The sequence below is a fragment of the Macrotis lagotis genome, chromosome 3 (assembly GCF_037893015.1).
Source record: "Macrotis lagotis isolate mMagLag1 chromosome 3, bilby.v1.9.chrom.fasta, whole genome shotgun sequence".
Taxonomy (NCBI): domain Eukaryota; kingdom Metazoa; phylum Chordata; class Mammalia; order Peramelemorphia; family Peramelidae; genus Macrotis; species Macrotis lagotis.
Genome location: NC_133660.1, coordinates 27584979 through 27608670, shown reverse-complemented (window position 1 = coordinate 27608670; position 23692 = coordinate 27584979). Strand labels below are relative to the sequence as shown.

General features: G+C 36.5%; 1 protein-coding gene across 1 annotated transcript in view; it reads left to right on the top strand.

Annotated features, from left to right (window-relative positions):
- The window catches only part of ANKRD50 (ankyrin repeat domain containing 50), a 69939-nt gene extending 46496 nt beyond the window's left edge, over positions 1-23443 (top strand). The window contains exons 3-4 of the mRNA XM_074228365.1: positions 6380-9930; positions 17425-23443. Of these exons, the coding sequence (XP_074084466.1) occupies positions 6380-9927 (3548 nt within the window). The 3' untranslated portion in view covers positions 9928-9930; positions 17425-23443. The remainder of the gene's footprint in view (positions 1-6379; positions 9931-17424) is intronic.
- The last annotated feature ends 249 nt before the right edge of the window (positions 23444-23692 follow it).

The following is a 23692-nucleotide window of genomic DNA, read 5'->3' as shown; positions in this document are numbered from 1 at the left end:
TTCCACCTTAGAAGAGAGAGGTTATTCCTTTGATTGGAGATTATTTTAAAGAAAGACAGATTTGAACTCAGATGGATTGATTTCAAACTGTCCTACTAAGTGATGTTGGAAAACAAGTTCTTAATCGTTTTCCTTTCCCTTTATGCATCTTCTGGAATTCAGTAAGGGTATCCTGAATGAGCATCTCCTCCATCCCCCCTCCTACCCCAGGAATGTCAACTTGTGGCAAAACACATGACTGAGATAGACATGTGCTTACATGTAGCTTAGGGAGTAGTTCCAAACCTTAACCCACTGGGGAGAGGAGGGGGGGAGCTCTGAATTCCCTAGACATTGGAATCTAGCCTTCTAGCCAGAGAATGGAGTTTTCCTGAGCATCATCCCCTTACAGGAAACAGTCTTAAGATTTCCTAGATAGTGAATCTTGAGATTAAAGCATATAGGAAGGGAAGGGCTTTCCTAATTGACTAACCTCTTTGGAGAAAAAAGTGAATAGGACACATATATGTATTTCATTTCATCCTTTCCTTAGTTACTTGATCAGTAGAGGTCTGATAGGAAAGAGAGCTTCACTTGTCCAGCAGTCCCTATAATAGGCTTACATAGCGGGGATTGGCAGGGAGAGGGCTAGTTCCAAACTGTAGAGTGGTGTCCTAGTGCTTGGGTGAGTCCGTGAGTCTCTCAAAGAAAGGAATTCATAGAAATGTCAAAAGAATTGTCTGATAAAGTCTCCCAAGTCCCCTTTTCCAGGGGAAATGTTAGTCTATGAAGTCATTTTATCCTTTCTCTTTTTATTGGTTGCTGTGCTTTTCTGTAAGGGTAAAATACAGGTTATTCTGTACCTAGTATGTATGTGCCCCAGGGGTAGTCAGTGTTCAGGGTGGTCATTGAGTCCTGAATTCAGAGTAAACATATAATGTTCCTATGATAGATAAATAATGAATATAAGGGCAGGGAAGTACATGAGTATCTATTAGTACACCACTCTGAGACCTTCATGAAGTTGATTTGTGCTGATAATGAGGCAAAAGAGAACTGAGCTAGTTTTTTTTAATCCTCAGAAGACATTATTTTAATTTGAGCTATGTAAAAAGAATAAAAGGAGAAAAATAAGTGAATAGCCCACATGTGGTGATGAAATTAATAGAAAGAGAAAGAAGAAAGGAGTTGAAATTTGTTATCATTTTATTAAAGGTACTGAATATAATTGACTTTAAGAGGGTAGATGGAATTTGGAGGCCTGGCTGAGTCTGTAGTGTATTCTACTTTGGACATCAAAAAGCAAAGAAGAGGAGGAGGAGGAAGGAAGACATGTAGCACAGAGTTCAGGATGGAGGGGAAAATCCAAGGACCAATGGGGAGCTTAATAGTCTCGCATTAGGAACTTCCCAAAGAGTAGTAAGTGTGGTTACCCACAGTTTCAGATAAGGGAGCAATACAGTTGTACAGTTAGGTTTGGCAGAGTGAAACAAAAAGATGACTTAATGGCACCATAGAATGAATTGCTGACCTCCTAGTCCTGTCAGCTTCTTGAAGGGGGGGATGGGGATGGATGAGGTGCTGCTGCTAAGGGTTGGACCTGCCCATAGCAAAGGGCCAGGGGGGAGTTTGTCATTGACAAAGATCTGAGGCCTATAGGAGGACTTGTCCTTCACCTTTGTTTTTATCTTCCATCACGTGGCACAGGACCTGGCTGCCCCATAATAGATGCTTATTGACTGATTGGCTTTGTACTGAAGGAGACGACATATCAATCGAGAGATCTCAGGGTTCTCAGGATGCTGCAGCAGAGCAGCTGCTTGAAAGCCTGTTTCTCATTGCATTCCTATGCATGAACTCTGGTCCATTCGTTTCTGATGTTGAACCATTTGACAGTGATGACAAGATATTGGGGGCATCCTAAGGGTTCTTTACATGAAAAAACTCAAGACTGACCTCAGAGATGTAAAAACTCAGATTTTGGATTCACAGGCCTGTAAAATTCACATATATTATAGACCACAAGCAGTTCACAGATTTAATTTTGTGATTAATCTGGAGAGACAGCAAGTTACTTGAGGACAGGCTAGAGACAAGAATGTCTGAGGGAAAGAGAGAAAGGAAAGGAAAACAGCTGTAAGAAATGACTGGTCTTATTCCAGTCTGGATCTAGGCCTGTTTATAGTTACAAGCCAAGAAGGACGTAGTCTCATTGAACAAGAGAAAGAGAGAAAAGCTTAGATCAACATAGATCCAGGGGGGGAAGCTTAGAGGAAAAGGGGGAAGGAAAGAGCAGGGAACCTAGAAAAGGTAAAAGAAAAGAAGAAAACTTAAATCAACATAGATTTGACCACATGGAGCTGGGACCATATTATTCCATTGGGTAAAGGTCAGTGTGTCATTCTAGCTTAGAAAGAGAAAAAGAACAGTCTGCTGTGAATCCAGAGGAGAAAGAGAAATCCACTCTGTGGATCTTCACTTAAATGCATTTATTTCCATGTATGGTGGAGCAAGAGTAGTACTTGGGAAGAGGTTTAGCACTTGACTCCAAGTTTTCTCCAATGCATATACCTCTCGGGTGGTCCCCAAGGAGCGACTAGGACAGTACTCATTGTGCATGGGTGGCAATCTATTTATTAATCTTTCCTTCCCTTTTCTGTCCCAAAGTCAGGTCCAGTGTGGCAAAAGATTATCCTCCACCCTGTACTGTGCTTCAACAGGGTCAGGGACTTTGAGGCTTAGAGCTTTCTTTTCTGAATCTTTAGTAGTTGTGGCTAGAGTCCCCACAGGTACAGTGGCTAGGCTGTGTCTCCCCAGGAGCTACTTCCCAGGATGATGGCTGAAGGCACTGGCTTGGAAGGGGAATGGCCCCATTGGGGTCTGAGAATAGGTGGTGATCAAGGTGGGGATGGTAGTTTGACTAGCTGCAGAAAGGCAGCTTAATAGACCAGAGGCACAACAATCTTGAAAAATTAAAAAAAAATGGCAGCTATGTAAGTGAGGAATAATAATGAGACATTTATACAAAGATTTTGAGATGAAGCCAAAGCATTCTTTAAGGTGAAAAGTTAGTCTTCTGAAAACATAGTAAATAGGAAGAGGAATGATTAACTTTGACATTTGAAAAACTAAAGTCACAAAACAAGAAATTGTGAAAATAAGAGGAAAAATAGGTAAAATTATGAACAGGGCAGCTAGGTGGTGCAATGGATAGAGCACCTGCCCTGGACTCAGAGGTACCTGAGTTCATATGTTGTATTTTTTTTTTAGGTTTTTTGCAAGGCAAACGGGGTTAAGTGGCTTGCCCAAGGCCACACAGCTAAGTAATTAGTAAGTGTCTGAGACCAGATTTGAACCCAGGTACTCCTGACTCCAGGGCTGGTGCTTTATCCACTATGCCACCTAGCCGCCCCCCTTTTTTTTTAATATATTGTATTTTTTTTAGGTGTACCTGAGTTCAAATGGGTCCTCAAGACACTTACTAATTACCTAGCTGTGTGGCCTTGGGCAAACCACTTAAGCCCATTGCCTTACAAAAACTTTAAAAAAAAATTGTGAACAAAAAAGACTAAAGATTTAAAGAAGTTTTTAAAAACACAAATTGTATACAAATTAGTAAAAAAGAAGAAAAAAACCGAAATTACCCAAATAAAAATGAAAAATTTGTATCACAGCAGGGAATAAATAAAAATAATTATCAGAAACAAAATAATATATGTCAGTAGAACTAGAATCTTAAAGGGGATAGAGGATTACCTATCAAAATAAAATATTCAAATGAACAAAACAAGAAATAGAAATCTTAACTCCATCTCAGAATGAAAAATAGAGAAAATCATGAATTACCAGTTAAGAATTAGGAGGGATATGTATGGGGAAATAACTCTGTAATTCCTTATTTATCAAGTTTTTGAAAAGAAATTATAAAATTATATTACAATATAATTAACTTTTTGTTTAAATATCTAAATATAAATTATAAAGCATAAAATTTAATAGAACAATGAATATTTTTGCAAATAAAATGTATTTCCAGTAATTAAGAATTTAATCTTCATACTTTGATGAAACTCTCTATTCAATAATCATTAGGAAAATGCAAGACTTCTTGCACCACAATCCATGGATATTTATGTAATCTAAATATGAAGAATTGTATCAAAATAGCGGGTGGGGGGTACATAAGCAGCTGTTTTTCATAACTTTGGCTTGGAGGAAAATTCATAACCAAGCCAATGATAGACACCCCAGAAAACAAAATAGAATATCTTGATTATGTAAATTTAAGTTTTATGTAAATTTAGACATTTAAACAAAATCATTACAGATAAAATCAAAAGAAAAGCAAAAAATACTCTTTATTTTAAATGATTCTGTTTTGTACTATTTATTTAAGACTATAGACACAACAGATTAGACCACAAACTATTACTTATTAGATAAATAGCCAGGGCATGAACAAGTCATCTGCAAAGGAAGAATTGAAATTATCAGTGCTCAATGGAAAGATTGCCCCGAATCACTAAAAAGAAGACCAATGCAAATTAAAACAATTCATTTCACATTTTTAAAAATGTTTGTAGAATAGAAAAGTTTCTAAGCTGTTTATACTCTTTGACCCCCAAATTCTTCTATTAGAAATATTCTTTCAAGGAGCTTTTTAAAATATAGGGAAAGAGCCCAGTCTATATCAAAACACTTTTAACAGCCCTTTGTGATAAGCATAATTATTTAATTATTTGTTATTCTTTAATATTCATTTAATAAACATTGAATTCCAAATGTTCATCTCTCTCTCTCTCTCTCTCTCTCTCTCTCTCTCTCTCTCTCTCTCTCTCTCTCTCTCTCTTTCCTCCCTCCCTCCACCCATTGAGAAATAAAGTAGTATAATATCAGTTATTCATGCAAAGTCATGTAACTTTGGCCACAGGTAATTATAAGCTTGAAACAAAGTTGGAGGATAGCTATACAAATTATGGTATGTGGATAGAGTAAAATGTTATTATTTATTATTATTATCATTGTTATTATTATGATTTTAAGACTTGTGTAGACAAAGGATGAAGGTAAGAAGAACCAGGAAGAATCATATGCATAATGAAAATAATACTATAAGAAAGTTAAACACTGATTAATTTTAATTGCCATTCCTAGTCCTTCTGAACTGATAAAATAAACATGCCTCCTTCCTCAAGCTGAGAAGTTGGAGACTATATATATTGTGACATATTGGCTTTTGATTACGTATTTTTGGATTTTTTTTTTGCTGAAATATTTTTTACTTAAATTTTTTTGATACAAGGAAGTCTTAATGAACAATAATTAAGGGGAAATGACTGGACTAAGAAAAGACAATAAAATTTAAAAAGAAAAACCATTTCATAAAAATTTGAAAACTATTCTATACAGTGAATACTGATACTGAAAAACATTTCATTTAAGTATAGAATATCAGGGTTTTTTCTTTATAGCATACAATCTGTTAGTTTTATTAAACTCTGTTGATTAGTTAGCCATTGTTTTGTCCTTAGAGTGGAAAAAGATTTTTGTTTTATAGAATTTTTAAAAAAGAGGAATTAGAAATGATAGATTTTTAAATTTGTTGATTTATAATTTAATAAGACATTTTAGAATTCTCACAAAACTGTACTTTCATTAGTGGGCATAGTCTTATCAGTTTAGATTTAGTAGTAAATATGGAAATTATGTTAATATAATTAGAATAAGTTAGCTCTTAAATGGCTAATTTCGCTTTCTGAAAGTCAGGGTTTTTGATTTAATTGGACAATTAAATCTGTTAATTTAAAGGCAATTAATGTTGATGCATCGGGTGAATATGAAATAATATCAGAAATATTTTCAAATTAATATGTTAATATAGAAACACGTAGTGTATAGACATAAAGTTTGTACTGGCTTCTCCAACATTTTATCTAAACATTGAGAATTTGAGAAAATCTAGGTGTTTTTTTTTAAATGTCTTTCTGACAATCCATATGTTATTTACCTGTTTTAAATCTTATATGTGCCACTCATTTTGTATACTATTTAATAAAAAGAATAATTATTTTGCCAAGATCAGGAGCCTATTACATACTGGTAAGCCAGACTTACTTTTAGATAATACATTATTAAAAACTAAATATTTCAAGTGGAATTAGTAATTACCAAAAGCAAATAACAATAGGAATAATATCCATATTTGTAAGAATACAATTGATTTTCTTCATTTTCATCTTTTGTCTTGAGTGAGGTTCAGGACTTTCTAGCATGTTTTTCTTCATTAAAGTACTTGCTTTTATATAGGATTTATATTTCTTTACCAATGCTTCTCTGATATTGTGATGATTTTTCAGACTTGAAAAAAATATGTTTCTCCCTCTCTCTTTCTTTTCTCTAGGATTTCGAAAAATAAGTCTTGATGATCTTCGGAAGGCTTACATTGTCAAGGATGTCCAACAGTACATTCTCCATCGTCTAGATCAAGAAGAAGCCTTAAGACAGCACCTCACAAAGGAAACTGCAGAAATGTTGAATCAGCTTCACATCAAAAGCAGCGGGTGTTTTCTTTATCTAGAACGAGTTCTAGATGGAGTGGTGGAAAATTTTATTATGTTAAGAGAAATCCGTGATATCCCTGGAACCCTCAATGGGCTGTACCTCTGGCTCTGTCAAAGACTTTTTGTGAGGAAACAATTTGCAAAAGTTCAACCTATTCTGAATGTAATTCTTGCTGCCTGTCGACCACTAACTGTAACAGAGTTATATCATGCAGTGTGGACCAAAAATATGTCATTAACAATAGAAGACTTCCAACGCAAATTAGATGTGCTCTCAAAACTTCTTGTTGATGGACTAGGAAATACTAAAATATTATTTCATTATAGTTTTGCAGAGTGGCTCTTGGATGTCAAACATTGTACGCAAAAATATTTATGTAATGCAGCGGAAGGACACAGAATGCTGGCCATGAGTTATACTTGTCAAGCAAAGAATTTAACTCCCTTGGAAGCTCAAGAATTTGCATTACACTTGATTAATTCAAACTTACAATTAGAGACTTCTGAATTAGCTCTATGGATGATATGGAATGGTACACCTGTCAGAGATTCTTTGTCTACTTTAATCCCCAAAGAACAGGAAGTCCTGCAGTTGTTGGTTAAAGCAGGTGCCCACGTTCACAGTGAAGATGATCGGACGTCTTGTATTGTCCGGCAAGCCTTAGAAAGGGAAGATTCTATTCGAACCTTATTAGATAATGGAGCTTCTGTAAACCAGTGTGACTCAAATGGGAGAACTTTGTTGGCTAATGCTGCATATAGTGGCAATCTGGATGTTGTTAATTTACTCATTTCCAGGGGAGCAGATTTGGAGATTGAAGATGCTCATGGACAGACAGCCCTGACTCTAGCTGCTCGACAAGGCCACACCAAGGTAGTGAACTGTTTGATTGGCTGTGGAGCTAACATCAATCACAATGATCACGATGGATGGACAGCATTACGATCTGCTGCTTGGGGGGGCCACACCGAGGTTGTTTCTGCTCTTCTTTATGCTGGGGTCAAAGTTGATTGTGCAGATGCTGATAGTCGAACGGCCTTGAGAGCAGCAGCCTGGGGAGGACATGAAGATATCGTTTTGAATTTACTTCAGCATGGTGCTGAAGTGAATAAAGCCGACAATGAAGGTAGAACTGCATTGATCGCTGCAGCATACATGGGACACAGAGAGATTGTGGAGCATTTATTGGACCATGGGGCAGAAGTGAATCATGAGGATGTGGATGGAAGGACTGCCCTGTCTGTAGCTGCACTTTGTGTGCCTGCCAGTAAAGGGCACGCATCAGTCGTTAGTCTTTTAATTGACCGAGGCGCTGAAGTGGATCACTGTGATAAAGATGGCATGACACCCTTGTTGGTAGCTGCCTACGAAGGACATGTGGACGTGGTAGACTTGCTTCTAGAAGGGGGAGCAGATGTGGATCATACAGATAACAATGGTCGAACTCCTCTCTTAGCAGCAGCTTCTATGGGTCATGCTTCAGTCGTGAATACGCTTTTATTCTGGGGTGCCGCTATTGATAGCATCGATAGTGAAGGGAGGACAGTCCTCAGCATAGCTTCAGCACAAGGAAATGTGGAGGTGGTCCGAACTCTGCTGGACAGAGGCTTAGATGAAAATCACCGAGATGACGCGGGCTGGACGCCTTTGCACATGGCAGCTTTTGAAGGTCACAGGTTAATATGTGAAGCGCTCATTGAGCAAGGAGCCAGAACAAACGAGATAGATAATGATGGCCGCATCCCTTTCATTTTAGCTTCCCAAGAGGGACATTATGATTGTGTACAGATATTGCTTGAAAATAAATCTAACATTGATCAAAGAGGCTATGATGGAAGGAATTCCTTGCGGGTTGCTGCTTTAGAAGGTCACAGGGACATTGTTGAACTACTTTTCAGCCATGGAGCTGACGTCGATTACAAAGATGCTGATGGTCGACCCACGCTTTACATTCTGGCTCTTGAAAACCAACTTACAATGGCTGAGTACTTTTTAGAAAATGGTGCAAATGTGGAAGCAAGTGATGCTGAAGGGAGGACGGCACTTCATGTTTCCTGTTGGCAGGGCCATTTGGAAATGGTGCAGCTTCTGATGACATACCATGCCGACATTAATGCTGCAGACAATGAAAAGCGTTCTGCTTTGCAGTCTGCAGCCTGGCAGGGCCATGTAAAGGTGGTTCAGGTTTTAATCGAACATGGGGCTATAGTTGACCACACATGTAACCAAGGTGCAACTGCTCTCTGCATTGCTGCTCAAGAAGGACACATTGATGCCGTGCAGATATTATTAGAACATGGTGCTGACCCAAATCATGCAGATCAATTTGGGCGTACTGCTATGCGGGTTGCCGCCAAAAATGGACATTCTCAGATAATTAAATTATTAGAAAAATATGGTGCATCTAGTTTAAATGGTTGTTCACCATCTCCTGTTCACACAATGGAGCAAAAGCCCCTGCAGTCAGTATCTTCAAAAATGCAATCTTTAACAATAAAATCAAATAGTTCTGGAAGTACTGGCGGAGGAGATATGCAGCCCACATTGCGTAGCTTATCTAATGGGCCAACTCATGCATTCAGTTCTCCTTCAGAATCTCCAGATTCTACAGTTGATCGCCAGAAATCCTCATTGTCAAATAATTCCCTTAAAAGCTCCAAAAATTCTTCTTTAAGAACTACTTCCTCTACAGCAACTGCTCAGACAGTCCCCATTGATAGCTTCCACAATATGTCTTTTACAGAACAGATACAGCAGCATTCCTTGCCACGAAGTCGCAGTAGACAGTCAATTGTTTCCCCATCTTCTACAACACAATCCTTAGGACAGAGTCATAATTCACCAAGTAGTGAGTTTGAGTGGAGTCAAGTAAAGCCCAGTTTGAAATCAACTAAAGCAAATAAGGGTGGGAAATCAGAAAATTCTAGCAAATCTAGTTCTGCTGGGAAAAAACCTAAACCTAGCAATTCGTCACAGCCAAAAGTTTTAGAATATGAAATGACTCAGTTTGATAAAAGAGTACCTGTTGCCAAATCTGGGACTAGTACACCACTTAAGCAGATGCCAGCAGAACCACAGTGTAAAATTATGATTCCTCCAGCTCAGCAGGAAGTTGGACGATCTCAGCAGCAGTTCTTAATTCATCAACAAAGTGGTGAACAGAAAAAGAGAAATGGAATAATGACAAATCCAAATTACCACCTACAAAATAATCAGGTTTTCCTTGGTAGGGTTTCAGTCCCACGGACAATACAGGACAGAGGGCATCAGGAAGTTCTCGAAGGCTATCCTTCTGCAGAGACAGAGTTAAGCCTTAAACAAGCCCTGAAGCTTCAGATTGATGGTTCTGATCCAAGTTTCAACTACAAAAAGGAAACACCATTATAAAAGGTAAATTTTCTTCAGTACCAAAATGGTTGGAAACATTCAGTGAGATTATTTTGATCCAGATGCTATGAAGACACCTAATGTGTTGTAACAGGGTTTATACTTTGACATTTTTGGTTCAATTTGTACGTGGGGAAATAGCTGTTATAATGAGTTGGCTTAATCGGGTTATCTCTAAGTAAGCTGTGAAAATGATAAAGTGATTTTTAAAGGCCAAAAAAAAGTCTATTTTGACTTTCTGATGTATTCATTACCACATGTACAGATATTTATAAACCTAAGCATTTAGGGAGGCTTGGTGGATTTGAACCTGTGATTTTGTCAACATAGAAAGTGCCCAGTAAAATAGTACATCTACCCAAGGCATATCAATTCACATATGAATGTTATAGAATCTTGGGGACATCCTCAAAGTATTGAAAAATTGATCTGTTCAAAGACTTTTAAATCCTTTTTTTGATACTATTTAATCAAAATAAATCTCTGCTCTGTTAGCTTCAGTGTTAAGTATAAGTAATACCTCTAAAGTCCTATTTTGATGCCACACATTATGACATAGTAGTCTCATAGCTTCTACCCATGTTAGCATAAACTCAGGAAAATTACATGAAACTAGAAACTGGTGAAAAGCTATGTATCAGTTTTCAAAGAACCTACTAAACTAAGTTCAGAATGACATATCAGTATGACAGTTATAGGGTCATAATTTTAACTGTAGTAGAAAATGGAATCTATCTACTAGGTCACAAAACACTTTCAGCCTGCCTTAATATAAGGAGTATAATATCCACATATATGAAGTTACAGATTCTTCACATAGTAATTAAAATGTTTCTAATAATTTTCAGGTTTTGTTTTTTAATGTTATCTGAAAAAGTATTGTGACTATTTTCATTACTTTGGGTTTACTATGTCTTTGTAGAGGTGTATTTGTCAAATTCCTCAAGGAAATGTTCATATATTGGAATATGGACATTTCATTTTTTATAAGATAACTTATGCTCCAGTAAAGCTTTAAAAAATTATATAATATGATACATGTAGTGTCTAACCAGTTTATTAATTGGCTTTTGTAGAGCAGTACTTTAAGGAAAACTTACATTTCAAAGAAAAATATTTTGGCTTTTTAGTTCCAAGATATTTCCTGAATTCTAAAAGGCTCTTTTGGGAGTTATAAAAATAAAAACAGAATTTAATAAATAAAATAATTTATATGATTGAATTCTTAAAATAATATCCTTGAGAATATTAACAACAAAACCTTTATGAAATACATTAACATAAAATATGGTTAAGCCCATTTTCTAACCTAATTACTATTTTTTATTGGTAAAAATTAATTTGATTGTTAAGACTTGATTCATCTATGTAGCTTTGGAAGGGTGGCAGAGGAACAATTATTTATGTGAAAAAGTAGAACTTTTCAGAAACCACAGTATTTGTTCAGTTTCAGAGACACTGATTTTCACACATAAACATTAATTGCAAAGGTATTTTCTTTTTTACTTCATGAAAATTCTTCCCATGTCTAGAAAATAAGGGGTGTTAATGGTATCTCAAAAGTATCATCCTTAATCTTGCAGAGGCTGAATAAAATCATGGAAAAATCACTGGATTTAGAATTCACAGATCCATGTTTGAATCAAGTCTGCTTGATACATTACTGGAACAGTTAGCTCAGTCTGTCTGTGTCTTAGTTTCACTATTTGTCAAAGTTAGTTTTATGATTTCTAATGTCCTTGATCTCCAAATCTTTGTTTCAAATGAAAGTAAATGCACCTTCACCACAATAAAAAGAACTATTCATTATCACTGTGATATAATTAGGGTAATATTTTATCTCCTACATCTGGGATGAATGAAGACTTTTTTCCTAATCTGTCTCTCCTAAGATGTGAGTCCAGAGATTAAGTAAATATGACGAGTTCATATTTGTTTTCTCATTTTTGATATGCTAGGTTATGACATATACATATACAATAATCTGTAGATAAAGCACCACAGAGGTGGGAAAGCAGGAGAGAGAGAGAGAGAAAAGAACTGGTTAGTTATATGTACTATAAGACTGGGGAGGTTGTGAGGCACCTGGCTAAGGTGCTATATGGTTGGCAGTAAGGAATTGTCCAAGAGTTTTGTGCAATGAATTGACATGATCAGATCTCCACAGATGAAGGGTCAATGAAAGACCTTTGAAGGATGAATCGGAAAGAAAATCGACTAGAAACAGACTGCTTAGTTTGTTGCAGATGATTGGTCAGGCCTGAGTGCCTGTACTGTGGTGAAAGCATTGGGGAGAGAAAGAAGAGAATTCATTCATGACCTATTAGGAGATGAGAACACTGATCCTGGGGTCAGGATGACCTGGATTCCAATCCTGCCTCAAAAAGTTACCAATAGTGCAACCCTCAAAAGGTGATCACACAGCTAAATCTCATCATCCTGAGGGATGCCTTCTCCTCTGGGGTCATTCTTAGCCATATTTTCCTATGAATCCCCTGCAGAGGATCTTACCCAGCATACTGGAGAAGTTGGTCCAGCTCTACCAGGTGAAATAAATGATGCTGCAGCACTTAGACTGTTCATCTGTTATTCCTTTGCTTCTCACTTCATGATGGGACTGCTTCCTTCTCTTCTATACATCTGCTTCATTATATTGCTAGTATCACTTTATAGCATAGGGGTATTCATTTAAATTATATTGCAGTCTGCTTGTGCTCCCCATGTATCTTTTCCTTGATTTACAACCATATCATTAATAGCTAGCTAGCTTTACTTTAAAAATATATTTTGTCTGTGTGTGTGTCCAGACATGTATGTATGTGTTTCAGTAAAGCTATGGATCTTTAGAAGCACTCAATCAACATTACTCATTCTCTACCACCTGTACTTTCCTGGGCCTCATTGTCCTTCTGCACTTAGTGTCCCAGATGTATGTACAGTAGACATAGAGGCATACCACTGTCTGGACAGTGTATGCTTTTTATCCAAGTAGGGTTTCCTGTCTAGATTATTTAATCAATTCCTTTTGAATCAGGAATCATACAAAGTCATGGTAGTTATTATGAAGACCCTTGATGGAATCTTCTAGCTATTCTGTGAACAAGATGTTTCCTTTCTCAGCTTTTGGTATTCTTTTTACTGTTCTGCATCCCTGAAATGTCCTTACTTCCCCACTCTTGATAACTGAGCTCCCTGGCTTCCCCCTTCTCCAGAAAGCCTTCTTAATTCCACTACCTTCTCCTCTGTTCATTCTTTTCTCTTTACCCTGCACACAGTTTGTTTTCTATCTCTCTGTTGTGCTCTTGGAGGGCAGGAACAGTCTTGTGCTTCTTTTTGTATCCTCCCCTGCCCCCAGTGCTTAGAACAGTGCCTGCATATAGTAAGTATTTCCTAAAAGTGTATTGAATGAATGAAAGAATGCAAGATTAAGAGGTCTGTAGGACCTCATCAACTAGGAGGAATCTTTTCCTCATTATCTTGTGTAAGAGGATTGTTTTTGCTGTTGTTTTATCTGAGAGATCATTCCTGTCAGCAGAAAATACCTTAGACAAAATAAATCCCTGATATTTTGTCTCATTTAAGGTTAAAAACCAGAGAGAACCTGAACAGTTTCCTCTGTAGTTTAATTTGTTAGAGTATTCTGTATATTCTTATGCATGCATAAAAGAATATCTTTATTTTGGCAAAGAACTTTTAAGACTGTTTTGTTCTCTTCATCTTTTAAAAGACAATGAATAGGGCACTGGGTCTGTTCTTAGCAAAACTCATATTTACAAGTTCAAATCTGGCCTAAGACACTTATTAGCTGTGTGTGACCCTGGACAAGTCACTTAACCCTTTTGACTCTTGTTTTCTCATCTGTAAAATGAACTGGAGAAGGAAATGGGGAATCATGCCCGTATTTTTGCCAAGGGTCATCTAGAGTCAGACACAAACCCTTAACAAATTAATTAAGCACTTACTATGTGCCAAACACTTGATTGTGAAAGCCATACTTTTGTACAGGATAACTTTGATATGGATAGATTAGTTGTTATTCCTATCCTTTTGAATGCTTTTTGAGGGTATTAATATCATCTGTGACTTTTTCCCCATTTTGATTGTTTTTCTTAACTCTTCTTGCCTGTATTTGACACAAGTGACTGATCTTGCCTCCTGGGACATTCTCCCACCTATGTGAACTTTCCCTCTCAGGCTCCTTTAAAGGATTATCTTTTGTATTCTACTAGTACTACCTTGTATATACTACCTTGTATACCACCATTCTACATGTACTACAAGCATAGTCCTTTTTTTCTTTTTTATTGGTCCCTTCAACCTCCATGGATTTATGTTTCAAACTCTTATGTAGTTATTTCCTAGATCCATAGAGTCAGCCTTCTCTCCCTTGAGAGCTTTGCTTCCATATCATCAGTTGCCTTTTTGACAGTTCACACTAAAATCACACTCAGTGACTGAATACATGCAACATTTCTATCGCCAAACTCTTTCTTTACAAATCTGTCCCTCTTTTCAAACTTTACTATTTCTGTTCAAGGTAGAAACATTCTAGGAATGTTACATTGACATTATTTTTGATCCTTCCTTTCACATATCCAATGAGTTGCCAAATCTCACCATTTATATATCTCTTCAACAATCTCTTACATCCACCTCCTTTATTCTACTCTCACACAGCTGCTGCATTCATTCAGATGGTCATCACAGCCTCCTGATTGGTCTCTCTGCCTCCTATCCATCTTCTATACTTGGCCAAAGTGATTTTCATTAAATTCAAGTTCGACCTTGTCACTTCTAATCAGCTTCTTTATTGCCTCATATATCAAATATAAACCTTTTTTGAGCTTATCTACCCCTTTAAAACCATTTTCTTGGTAGAACAGCAAATAGTAGGTACATTCTCTGGATCTAGATTCAAATCTCACCTTTGTTACTATCTATATAAACCATATCAAGTCATTGAAGTTTCCAAATCCAAGTTTTTTTTTTCACTTACATGGTGACAGGGTTGAACAAAGTAGCCTCTTACATTCATAGTCCTATTAGGACCCAGATATGAAGATTTATTGGCATTCATGATGAAAGTAGATCATCCTGGAGCACAACCATTTGATTATCTTTTTTCTGGTTGGCCTCTTGCTATGTTTGTATTTGAATGCCTTTGGGATGATGTAACTGAGTTTTTCTAAATTTTTAATTTTTGGCTTCCTTGCTTTTCCTGCAATCCTGTGAGATAGTATTATTCACAATCTTCCTTTGCCTTCCTCTATTAATGTTTTGCCAATTTGCCTGAATTTTTATTTGGTGTTGCTTCTGGCTGCCATTGTTATTAATATGACAAATAAATCAATTGTTTATTGGGTAAAAAAAGCATCTCCTGGGTTCTCCTCACAAAACATCTTGAGCTTTTGATAGAATTGGTGATAATGAGTCATTTTGCCTTGGAAGTGTTGAAGGATCATTTTGCTACATTTCATGAGAGAAAAGATAGTGAAAGTGTATTGCAGGGCGACTAGGTAGCGCAGTGGATAAAGCACCAGCCCTGGAGTCAGGAGTACCTGAGTTCAAATCTGATCTCAGACACTTAATAATTACCCAGCTGTGTGGCCTTGGGCAAGCCACTTAACCCCATTGCCTTGCAAAAACCTAAAAAAAAAAAAGTATTGCTTGGGGGAATCATTTCCTGTCTTCTGGGCCACAGGAGTCTGTGTACCACAGCACTCTATTTCTCACTAATCTTTCTCTTTTGACCTCCAGCTTCTGTGTGCTTCGTATGCAGATGAGTCCCAGAACACATCTAGTCCTCATCTTACTTCAGTTCTCTCCACTACCCTTTTCTCCAGCAGACTGGAGATCTCCATGTTGATGTCTTAATAGGATCCTGAAATTCAACATGTCCAGAACAGAAGTCATTATCTTTGCCCCCAAAGCATCCAAAATTCTCTGTTTCTGTTTAGGACAAAATGATTTTTCAGTCGTCCAAGTTTGCAGCATCTGAAAAATCTTTCTAAATTCTTCTCCTTACCCTACACGCCTCCCCCCCCTCCAAACCCAACCAATTACTAAGCACAGTCAGGTCTTTTCCTACATTTCTCACCTTCTTCCATTTCATCCATTCACATCACACCATCTTAGTTCACCCTCTCATCATCTCTCTCTTTCCTGAACTTTGGCAGCAGCCTCCTCAAAGGCTTCCCTTCATTGAATTGAGGAAACTTATGATACAGAGTTTTCAAGGTCAGATAGCAAATAAGCATAAGATTTGAGTCAAACTTTAGTCTTCATGATGGAAGAGGAAGCAGAACTGGACCTAGGCCTGGACTTGGGGCCCTTTTTGAAATGGAGGTTCCAAGAACTTAGCGATCAGAAGAAGGGACTACAAGAACTTTTACTGTATATTGCAAATCCCTTCTCCAATTTTTTCCTCAACAGTGGACTATTAAAGGCATTTGGGCCTTATAGATCCCCAGTGCTTAATATAGCGCCAGCCAGATCTGAGCAGTCTAAGAAATTTTGTTGAATTAAATCTAAACTCACCAGAAGACATGCATGTTATTGTCTTCAGAGAGACTAAGCCAATTGTATAGTTAATGCTTCTTAAGTACTCCTTCAATTGAATTTTATTCCTCCAATTTATAGTTTTCAGGCTACATGGCATATTAGAACTAGAAGGGATGTTAGGGGTCATATAATCTAACGCAGATTTAGAGAAAATGCTCAGTCTGAGGAGCAAAATTTGTGGTGACTCAAGGGCATAGGAATGAACTGGAAAAGGGGAGAAATTCAGGGATCCACAGATATATGAAAAAGTATGGTTAACATAAGTCAGTATAGCAAATAAAAACCTTTTTTTTTCTCCTACATGAATTTTACTAATTGTAACAGTTGGGGGGGTAAGGAGGGACAAGATTTTGTCCACATAGTTTTGCATTAAGAACAAAGGTCTTACATATTAAGAAATGGGTATTTATATAGTTCTTTAAAAACTGACTTTTCCCAAGGGTATTTCATTCCCATCACTTATATTCTTTTCCCTCTGTGATGACATCACTTTTTCCTCAGTCTTGAATGTTGAAACCTTCTCATACACATATTGGAATTTGGGCTGCCTGGTGGGGAAGGTAGCAGGTTATTATAACTGGTTGTTCACTGTTTCCAGCAGTAGACTGTCCTCTTCTCTACATTAGGTAGTGGTAAGAAATGTTTAGTTCAGCTTTAAATGGAATGGAAATCCAGTGTCAACTTCTTAGCACTATTGAGAGAATTCTTTGCAAATGAAGGCAGTGAATCAAGAATGCAGAACATTTATGGACTTGACTGATACCTAATGGAAGTTTCTACCAAAGGTCAATTGACTGACCTTTAGCCTGTTTAACCCTGGTTTTGTTTTTATGATATTAAAACATATTGTACTTGTTTGATGTCAAAATAGGAATAGATTTTTAAATACCAAAATTAATTGGACTTTTTTGTGTTTTTTTTTTAATATTTTCACAGTTCCCATTTCTGTGAAACAGAGACATTTGTCATTAGCATGGTTCCTCAGCTGCCTGGGACAAAAGCATCTACTGCCTGTTGAACGGCTGGAGAAATGAAACCTGTGATCTCGGCATTACTATAACGTGCCTCCATTGGAAGGCTGCCTTCTCAGTGTAATCCTCTGTGCTTCAGAATTTTAGTTCGTGTACTTTGTATTCACTCCGCAGAATAAGCACTTTGTTTTCTTCAGTGCAGATGCATATTGACTGCATTTCCCTGACACAAGCTGAAAACAAATTCAGTAAGCAATTTTGAGTTAATAGTTCAAGAAGATTTGATAATATGTGCATGTGCCACAGCCAAGTGTTCCTTGTATTTATTTTTCTTTTTTGTGGCAAAAGAAACTAGACATACCGATCAAATAACATTTGCATTGTTTTAGTGAATGGTTTATTTCTCATGTCATTAATTTTTTTCAAGAGAAACAAATTTTACATTATTTGATAAACCACCTCATATTCTCTTTATTTGATTATTCATTGGATAAAAGCAAGATTACACTTACAAGATGCCACAGGGTAGATAAAGAAAAAAAAAGGGAAAATTTCATTGATAGGGAGTTATTTAATTAACAGTCAAAGGAACTGTTTCAAATAATTAGCTATGAATCTTTCCTGACAGTAACTCTCAGCCATGTTTAAGAGCATCAGAAAAAATGGAAGCAGATCAGGGTGCTGTTTCATTAATTGGGCCGCACTTTAACCTTTCACTGGTCATTCCCCACCTCCCCCATGAAGTACATCATTCTTTGTAAGGCATGTAAATTCTCAGGGCCAAATCCATACTTCAGGTGTCTGTATGCAGTATGAAGAGCATCTCTCTGTAAAATGGAAACCACGCTTCTTGCTTGAACAGACAATTCGTTGAGTTCTATTGTATCCTTTCCAAATTAAGTAATATTTCCCCATAATGTTAATTTTAAAATCATACATCTCAGTTGTTTCTATCCTCTAATTCAATACATAACCAAACGTCATAAAAGCATTTTTGTATTGACTTTTAATTGGTTGAGTGAATATTCTTGAAATCATAGGATCATAGAATTACAACTTGAAGGGACCTGACAGTTCATTCAACCTGTCACCTTCCAGATGAGGAACAAGGGGACCATAGAGGTTACATGATTTATTTTTAGGTCACACAGCTAGTTAGGTGTAGAGGTAGAATTAGAACCTAGGTGTTTCTGACTCAAGATCCAGGGCTCTATGTACTAGGCCGTGTTAAGATGAATGTAATGAATGCCATCCTTCATAGATAATACCACAGACTGACCAATGTAAGGGCTGTGTGACAGTTCTTTGGCTAAAAGTGATGATATAGTTCCATGCATTCTTCCCATTTCTCTATACCTTGCTGAGACAGCTACCAAGATCACTGTGTGATCAAGAAACAAAGGAAAGGTGTTCAGACCCTGTGAGTTTAAAACTGACAAGCTTGGTTTATTGAGTATCAACATCTTAAGCCAATCGAGCCAATATGTTTATTTATGTTTTTCTTGGTGACATTTTGCTTCCTCGTTAGAATATGGTCATGGTTAAAGCCAGGTGCATGATTTTGATCCTGGAATGGGCCATTTAGCCTTGCACAGAAACACTTGTGAACACCGGCTTCAGCCTCTGATTTTCTGTTTGTTGAGATGTGTGTTGTTTGTTGGTCACTGAGCAGACAGACAGGCAAGAGTATGGATGAGCTAGCACAAACCCATAACCAATATCATGAAAACAAAGTCCTTTTTACTCATTAGGAGATTAGCAGGGTCATCTTCATTACATGTACATGTGACATATTGAATATTCAAGGCCATGGAAAGGATTAATTGGTTGCTATTTCCACTTGAATCTTATTTTAAAATTCATTTTTAAGTCAGTGCAGCTCATTTTGTTTAACTTATGATATCAGTTTTAAATCTTTAATAATCAGAAATTCAGGATAAGTTTTTAAATTTGTTAAGGTGACATGGCAATATTGATAACTCTAATGTGAATGTTTCAAGTATTGAATTTCTTGTCCCTATGGGACATTTATAAAATAAACAAAACTCTTGCAAAATAGCCTTAAGAGTGTTAATGGTTCCGTAAGTACATATGAACTCATCCTAGTATTAGCACAGACTTGACTGACTCCTCAAGCTTAGTACATTTACAATGTTTTAGAAGATGGAACTCTACTTCTTAGGTGTATTTTTCTTTAGAAAGAGAACCCTAAAAGCTGCCAGTTTTCTATTAACCTTGAGTTGTTTGGATTCTATTTATTTAATTTTATTTGTATTTGTTACAAAAAAATGCACCTTGTGGCCAAAGGGCAAAGAATATGAATAATTTCACAAAGGCTTATTTTTCAGAGTTGAATGTTTTCATTTCCATACTTATTTACACTTGAAAACTGTTAGTAGGAACTTCGCAAAGTCAGTAACCTAAAAACAACCAAAAAAGACCTGTTGAAAGGTATGATTTTCCAAAAGTAAGTTTTCCTACTTACTTTATTTTGTGTAAATTATCTTTTTTGCAGGTGTTTTGTGTAAATTGTCTTTTTGCAATAGCACATGAACTGCTCTATTAAGGGTGTCAGGAGATTTGTCCTGCTTTGCATTTATGTTTGTGTTACTGAATGGCATGGCCACTGGGGCCTCTATTCCACCTTAGAAAATAAACTAAAACAATTGTTCCAGAGTGTTCTCATGTTCTTGAAATTTAAATATTTCAAGCATTATCTCTGCAGTTGCTTCTCTGTCATCCCACTTGTTTTGTGTATCATTCCATTCTCCTCAAAAGATGTAAATGAGGGAAGCTGTAAAGGACTGTATAGAAAACAGTTACCATCTAATCTATATGCACATGGAGAAAGGTTTTGGAGGAAAACATATTGAAATGAAAAGAGTAGCAAAAGGACAGAACTGATACCTTTAGTCTCTCTCCCAAATTCATTTTGAAAGTATTATTGTTAACTCAAAAGATCAAGCTATTACTTTTTTCAATATTGTTTCTGCTATGCAACTGTTGTTTGTTTATGTTTAAGGTCCTCCACTCACACTTTTCAGCAAACTTAGTTTGCAAGCTGTTGTTTTTTAATTTCTTTTATCCCTGGCTTTGGGTTGTAAATAGCCTATAATGTACATTGAATTTCACATTGTAAAATTTTTATTTTATTCCTTGTATTATATTAAGCAAAAATCCTTATGTATATGAAAGTACATAATAAATATATTTGCTTTGCAGTGAACATCTTATTGTTATTTTCACTTTCGGCCAACTTAAAAAAATTGAGGTTATCTACAATGTATGCTTAAGTTATTCTGCATTTTAAGTTCTAAAATAACTGAATATTGAAACATTTTATCAATGAGAAAATGGAGATAGAAACAGATATTGAGAAAGACAACTGAAGAACCATTGATACCTCTCTAATGATTTCTTAAAGAGCTCTATTATTCATTCTAGGTTTTTTTTTCCTGATTATCTATACTACTATTTTATATTACAGGGATTTAAATAGTTCAGATAAAGAATATATCATTTTTCTGGTGGACAGAGGTATGGTCACTTGAAATCCAAGATTTCTACGATTCCTGCTGATCCATGATAATTCCTGTTCTATGTAGTAGTTTTATTTTTTTCTCATTGAATAATTGTTGAACCCTGTTTATCTTGTTTTTTATTCTCTCCCTCTTGCTCCCTCATAACACACATACCAATATATATAACAGTATTTTTCAAAAGTCACTCCTTTATGAGACTAACAAGGAATTTCCTTTGAAATCTATAATTATGGATTTTTTCAAATGTAAATTGATAAGAAATCATTCCATAATTTTTTTTAATCTCAACCCCAAAACCCATAGATGTAAAAGATCACAATATTAGAACTAGGATGGATTTTTATAGATCATCTAGTCCCAGCTATTACTTTTATTGATATATTTCATTTTTACTTTACCTTCATTTTCAAATGTATGCCCTTCTAACTCCAAGACAATTTTTTTAAAATTAAGTTTAGTCTGAAATATACAACCTTCAACACCTAGCTTTTCAAAAAATAAAGAATTCCTTTTTTATTTTTATTTTTTGAGGAGGGGGAGTAAGTCAGGTTGGCAGAGTAGGAGAAGAACCAACTTCCCTTTCAACTTTAAAATAATGCCTCAAACCAGATTCTGAAGTAGTAGAGCCAACAAATAAGTCAGGGTGTGAAAATTTTTCTACCCTAAGACAACTTTTAGGAGGTTCAGAAGGAGAGATCTGTGATAGGAGAGGTGGAGACTGGCCCCCAGAGCCTATGTGGATGAAACACCAGAGCTGGGCAGCAACAGAAACAGAAGCAACTTTGGGAGCACTCAGGCTTGAGTCAGCAAGAGGGTTTATCACTAAGAAGTGGTCCCAGGGAAAAGACAGGACTTGGGCAGGACACTGACCACTCCATTGCCTTTCCTCACTTCTGGGTCACATGTCAAGGGTCAAGAGGGAGCAGGGGCTCCAGAGGAATAGTATTGAAAGGTCAAAAGGTGAGATCTGAAAGCCCCCCCCCCCCCCCCACTTCCCATTTTAAGGAAAGTAATGGAGGCAAATGAAATGTAAAAGTTCTTTATTGAATGAAGAAATGGCAGGCTGGTTCAAACCAGACTATCAGTGAGTAGTGGGGCCAGCATACCTTTTATAGGGTATGGGATATAGGAGACAGAGTGGTATGGGCTACAAATCATTTGGGATCTCTATGGAGAAGGTGATTTGTTTTGGGGGGTGGTCTGTCTGGAGATGGAGAATTATTGAAAGTTTCTATGGAGGTTAGGATTCCTTTTCTAAGGAAATGATACTCAATCGAGCTCATTTGTATAAGAGGGAAACCCAGGTCTGAACCTAACATTCTAGCCTTTTAATTTTTTTTGGAGGGGATTAGGGTCAATTTGGGATTAGAGTGGGTAAATGGGAGAACCTAGCTAGGGCATGCAGGCAGGTAAAATAGAAGTTGAAAGAATCTACCAATCGCCCCCTGACATCCCAAAATGAAAAGTCTCAGGTGTATTATGGCCAAATTCCAGAGCTCTCAAGTCAAAGAAACTGTAAGAAAGTATTCAAACACCGTGGAACCACAGTCAATATCACACAAGACTCAACAGGTACCATGTTAAATGAAATGATACTGGGAATATGATATTCCAGAAGGCAAAAGAGCTGGGTTTACAGTGAAGAATAACCTACCCAACAAAATTGAGTATAATTCTTCAAGGGGAAAACCTGAATACAAAATGGAAAAGAGGACTTTCAAATATCCTTGATGAAAAGACAAGAGCTGAGTAGAAAATTTGACTTTCAAATACAAAATTCAAGAGAAGCATAGAAAGATAAAATAAGAAATCATGAGCAAGTCAGATTACCCTGATAACCTTTCTATAGAGGAAGGTAGTATGTGTATTTTCTAAAAGCTTTGTCATTACAGGGGATATTAAAAGGATTCTACATAGAGCTTGTGAGATATGTCAGTTATGTTGGATTGATATGAAAAAATATGGATAGGTAAGAAAGAGGAGTGTCTTGCAAGAAGGGGGAAAGGGAGAGGAAGAAAATGGTTTCACCTAAAAGGTACACAGGTTAAAACTTTTATGTAATAGGGGAAAGTGTTTAGATAATTCAGGCTGTGTTTGAACCTTACATCTAAATTGGTTCAAAGGGAAGGAAAAATGTGTGTGCGCACACACACACACACACACACACACACACACACACACAAACATACACATTCACATTCAATTGGTAGTAGATATCTATTACCTAATAGGAAAGCAGGAGGGGGAAGAAGGTAATAGCAATGGTTAGAAGCAAAACAAGTTTGAAAGGAGGGATGGTATAAAGAGAGGATAAACAGAAAAAATAGAATGCAGAGAAATGTAAAACTAGTAATCACAACACACTCATACACACACTATGTAGTGTTTTTTGGTGTTTTGTAAAATGTAAATTTTTTCATGACTTCACATGCTTTCTCAGTGGGTGTGAGGTGAAATGAGAGAAATTGTAATTCAAAATTTAAAAAGATGTTTTAAAATTTTTTCATGTAATTAAAAAATATTTAACAAAATAAAATATATTTAAACAAACTTTTGTAATCTAGCTTAATCATTGCAATTTTCTAGAATAGTTTTGATTGTTTTGGCAGTCTTTCTATTTTCTTGGTTATATTCATTATACACACACACACATATATACATATATGCAAATATATTGTTTTCCTGTTTTTA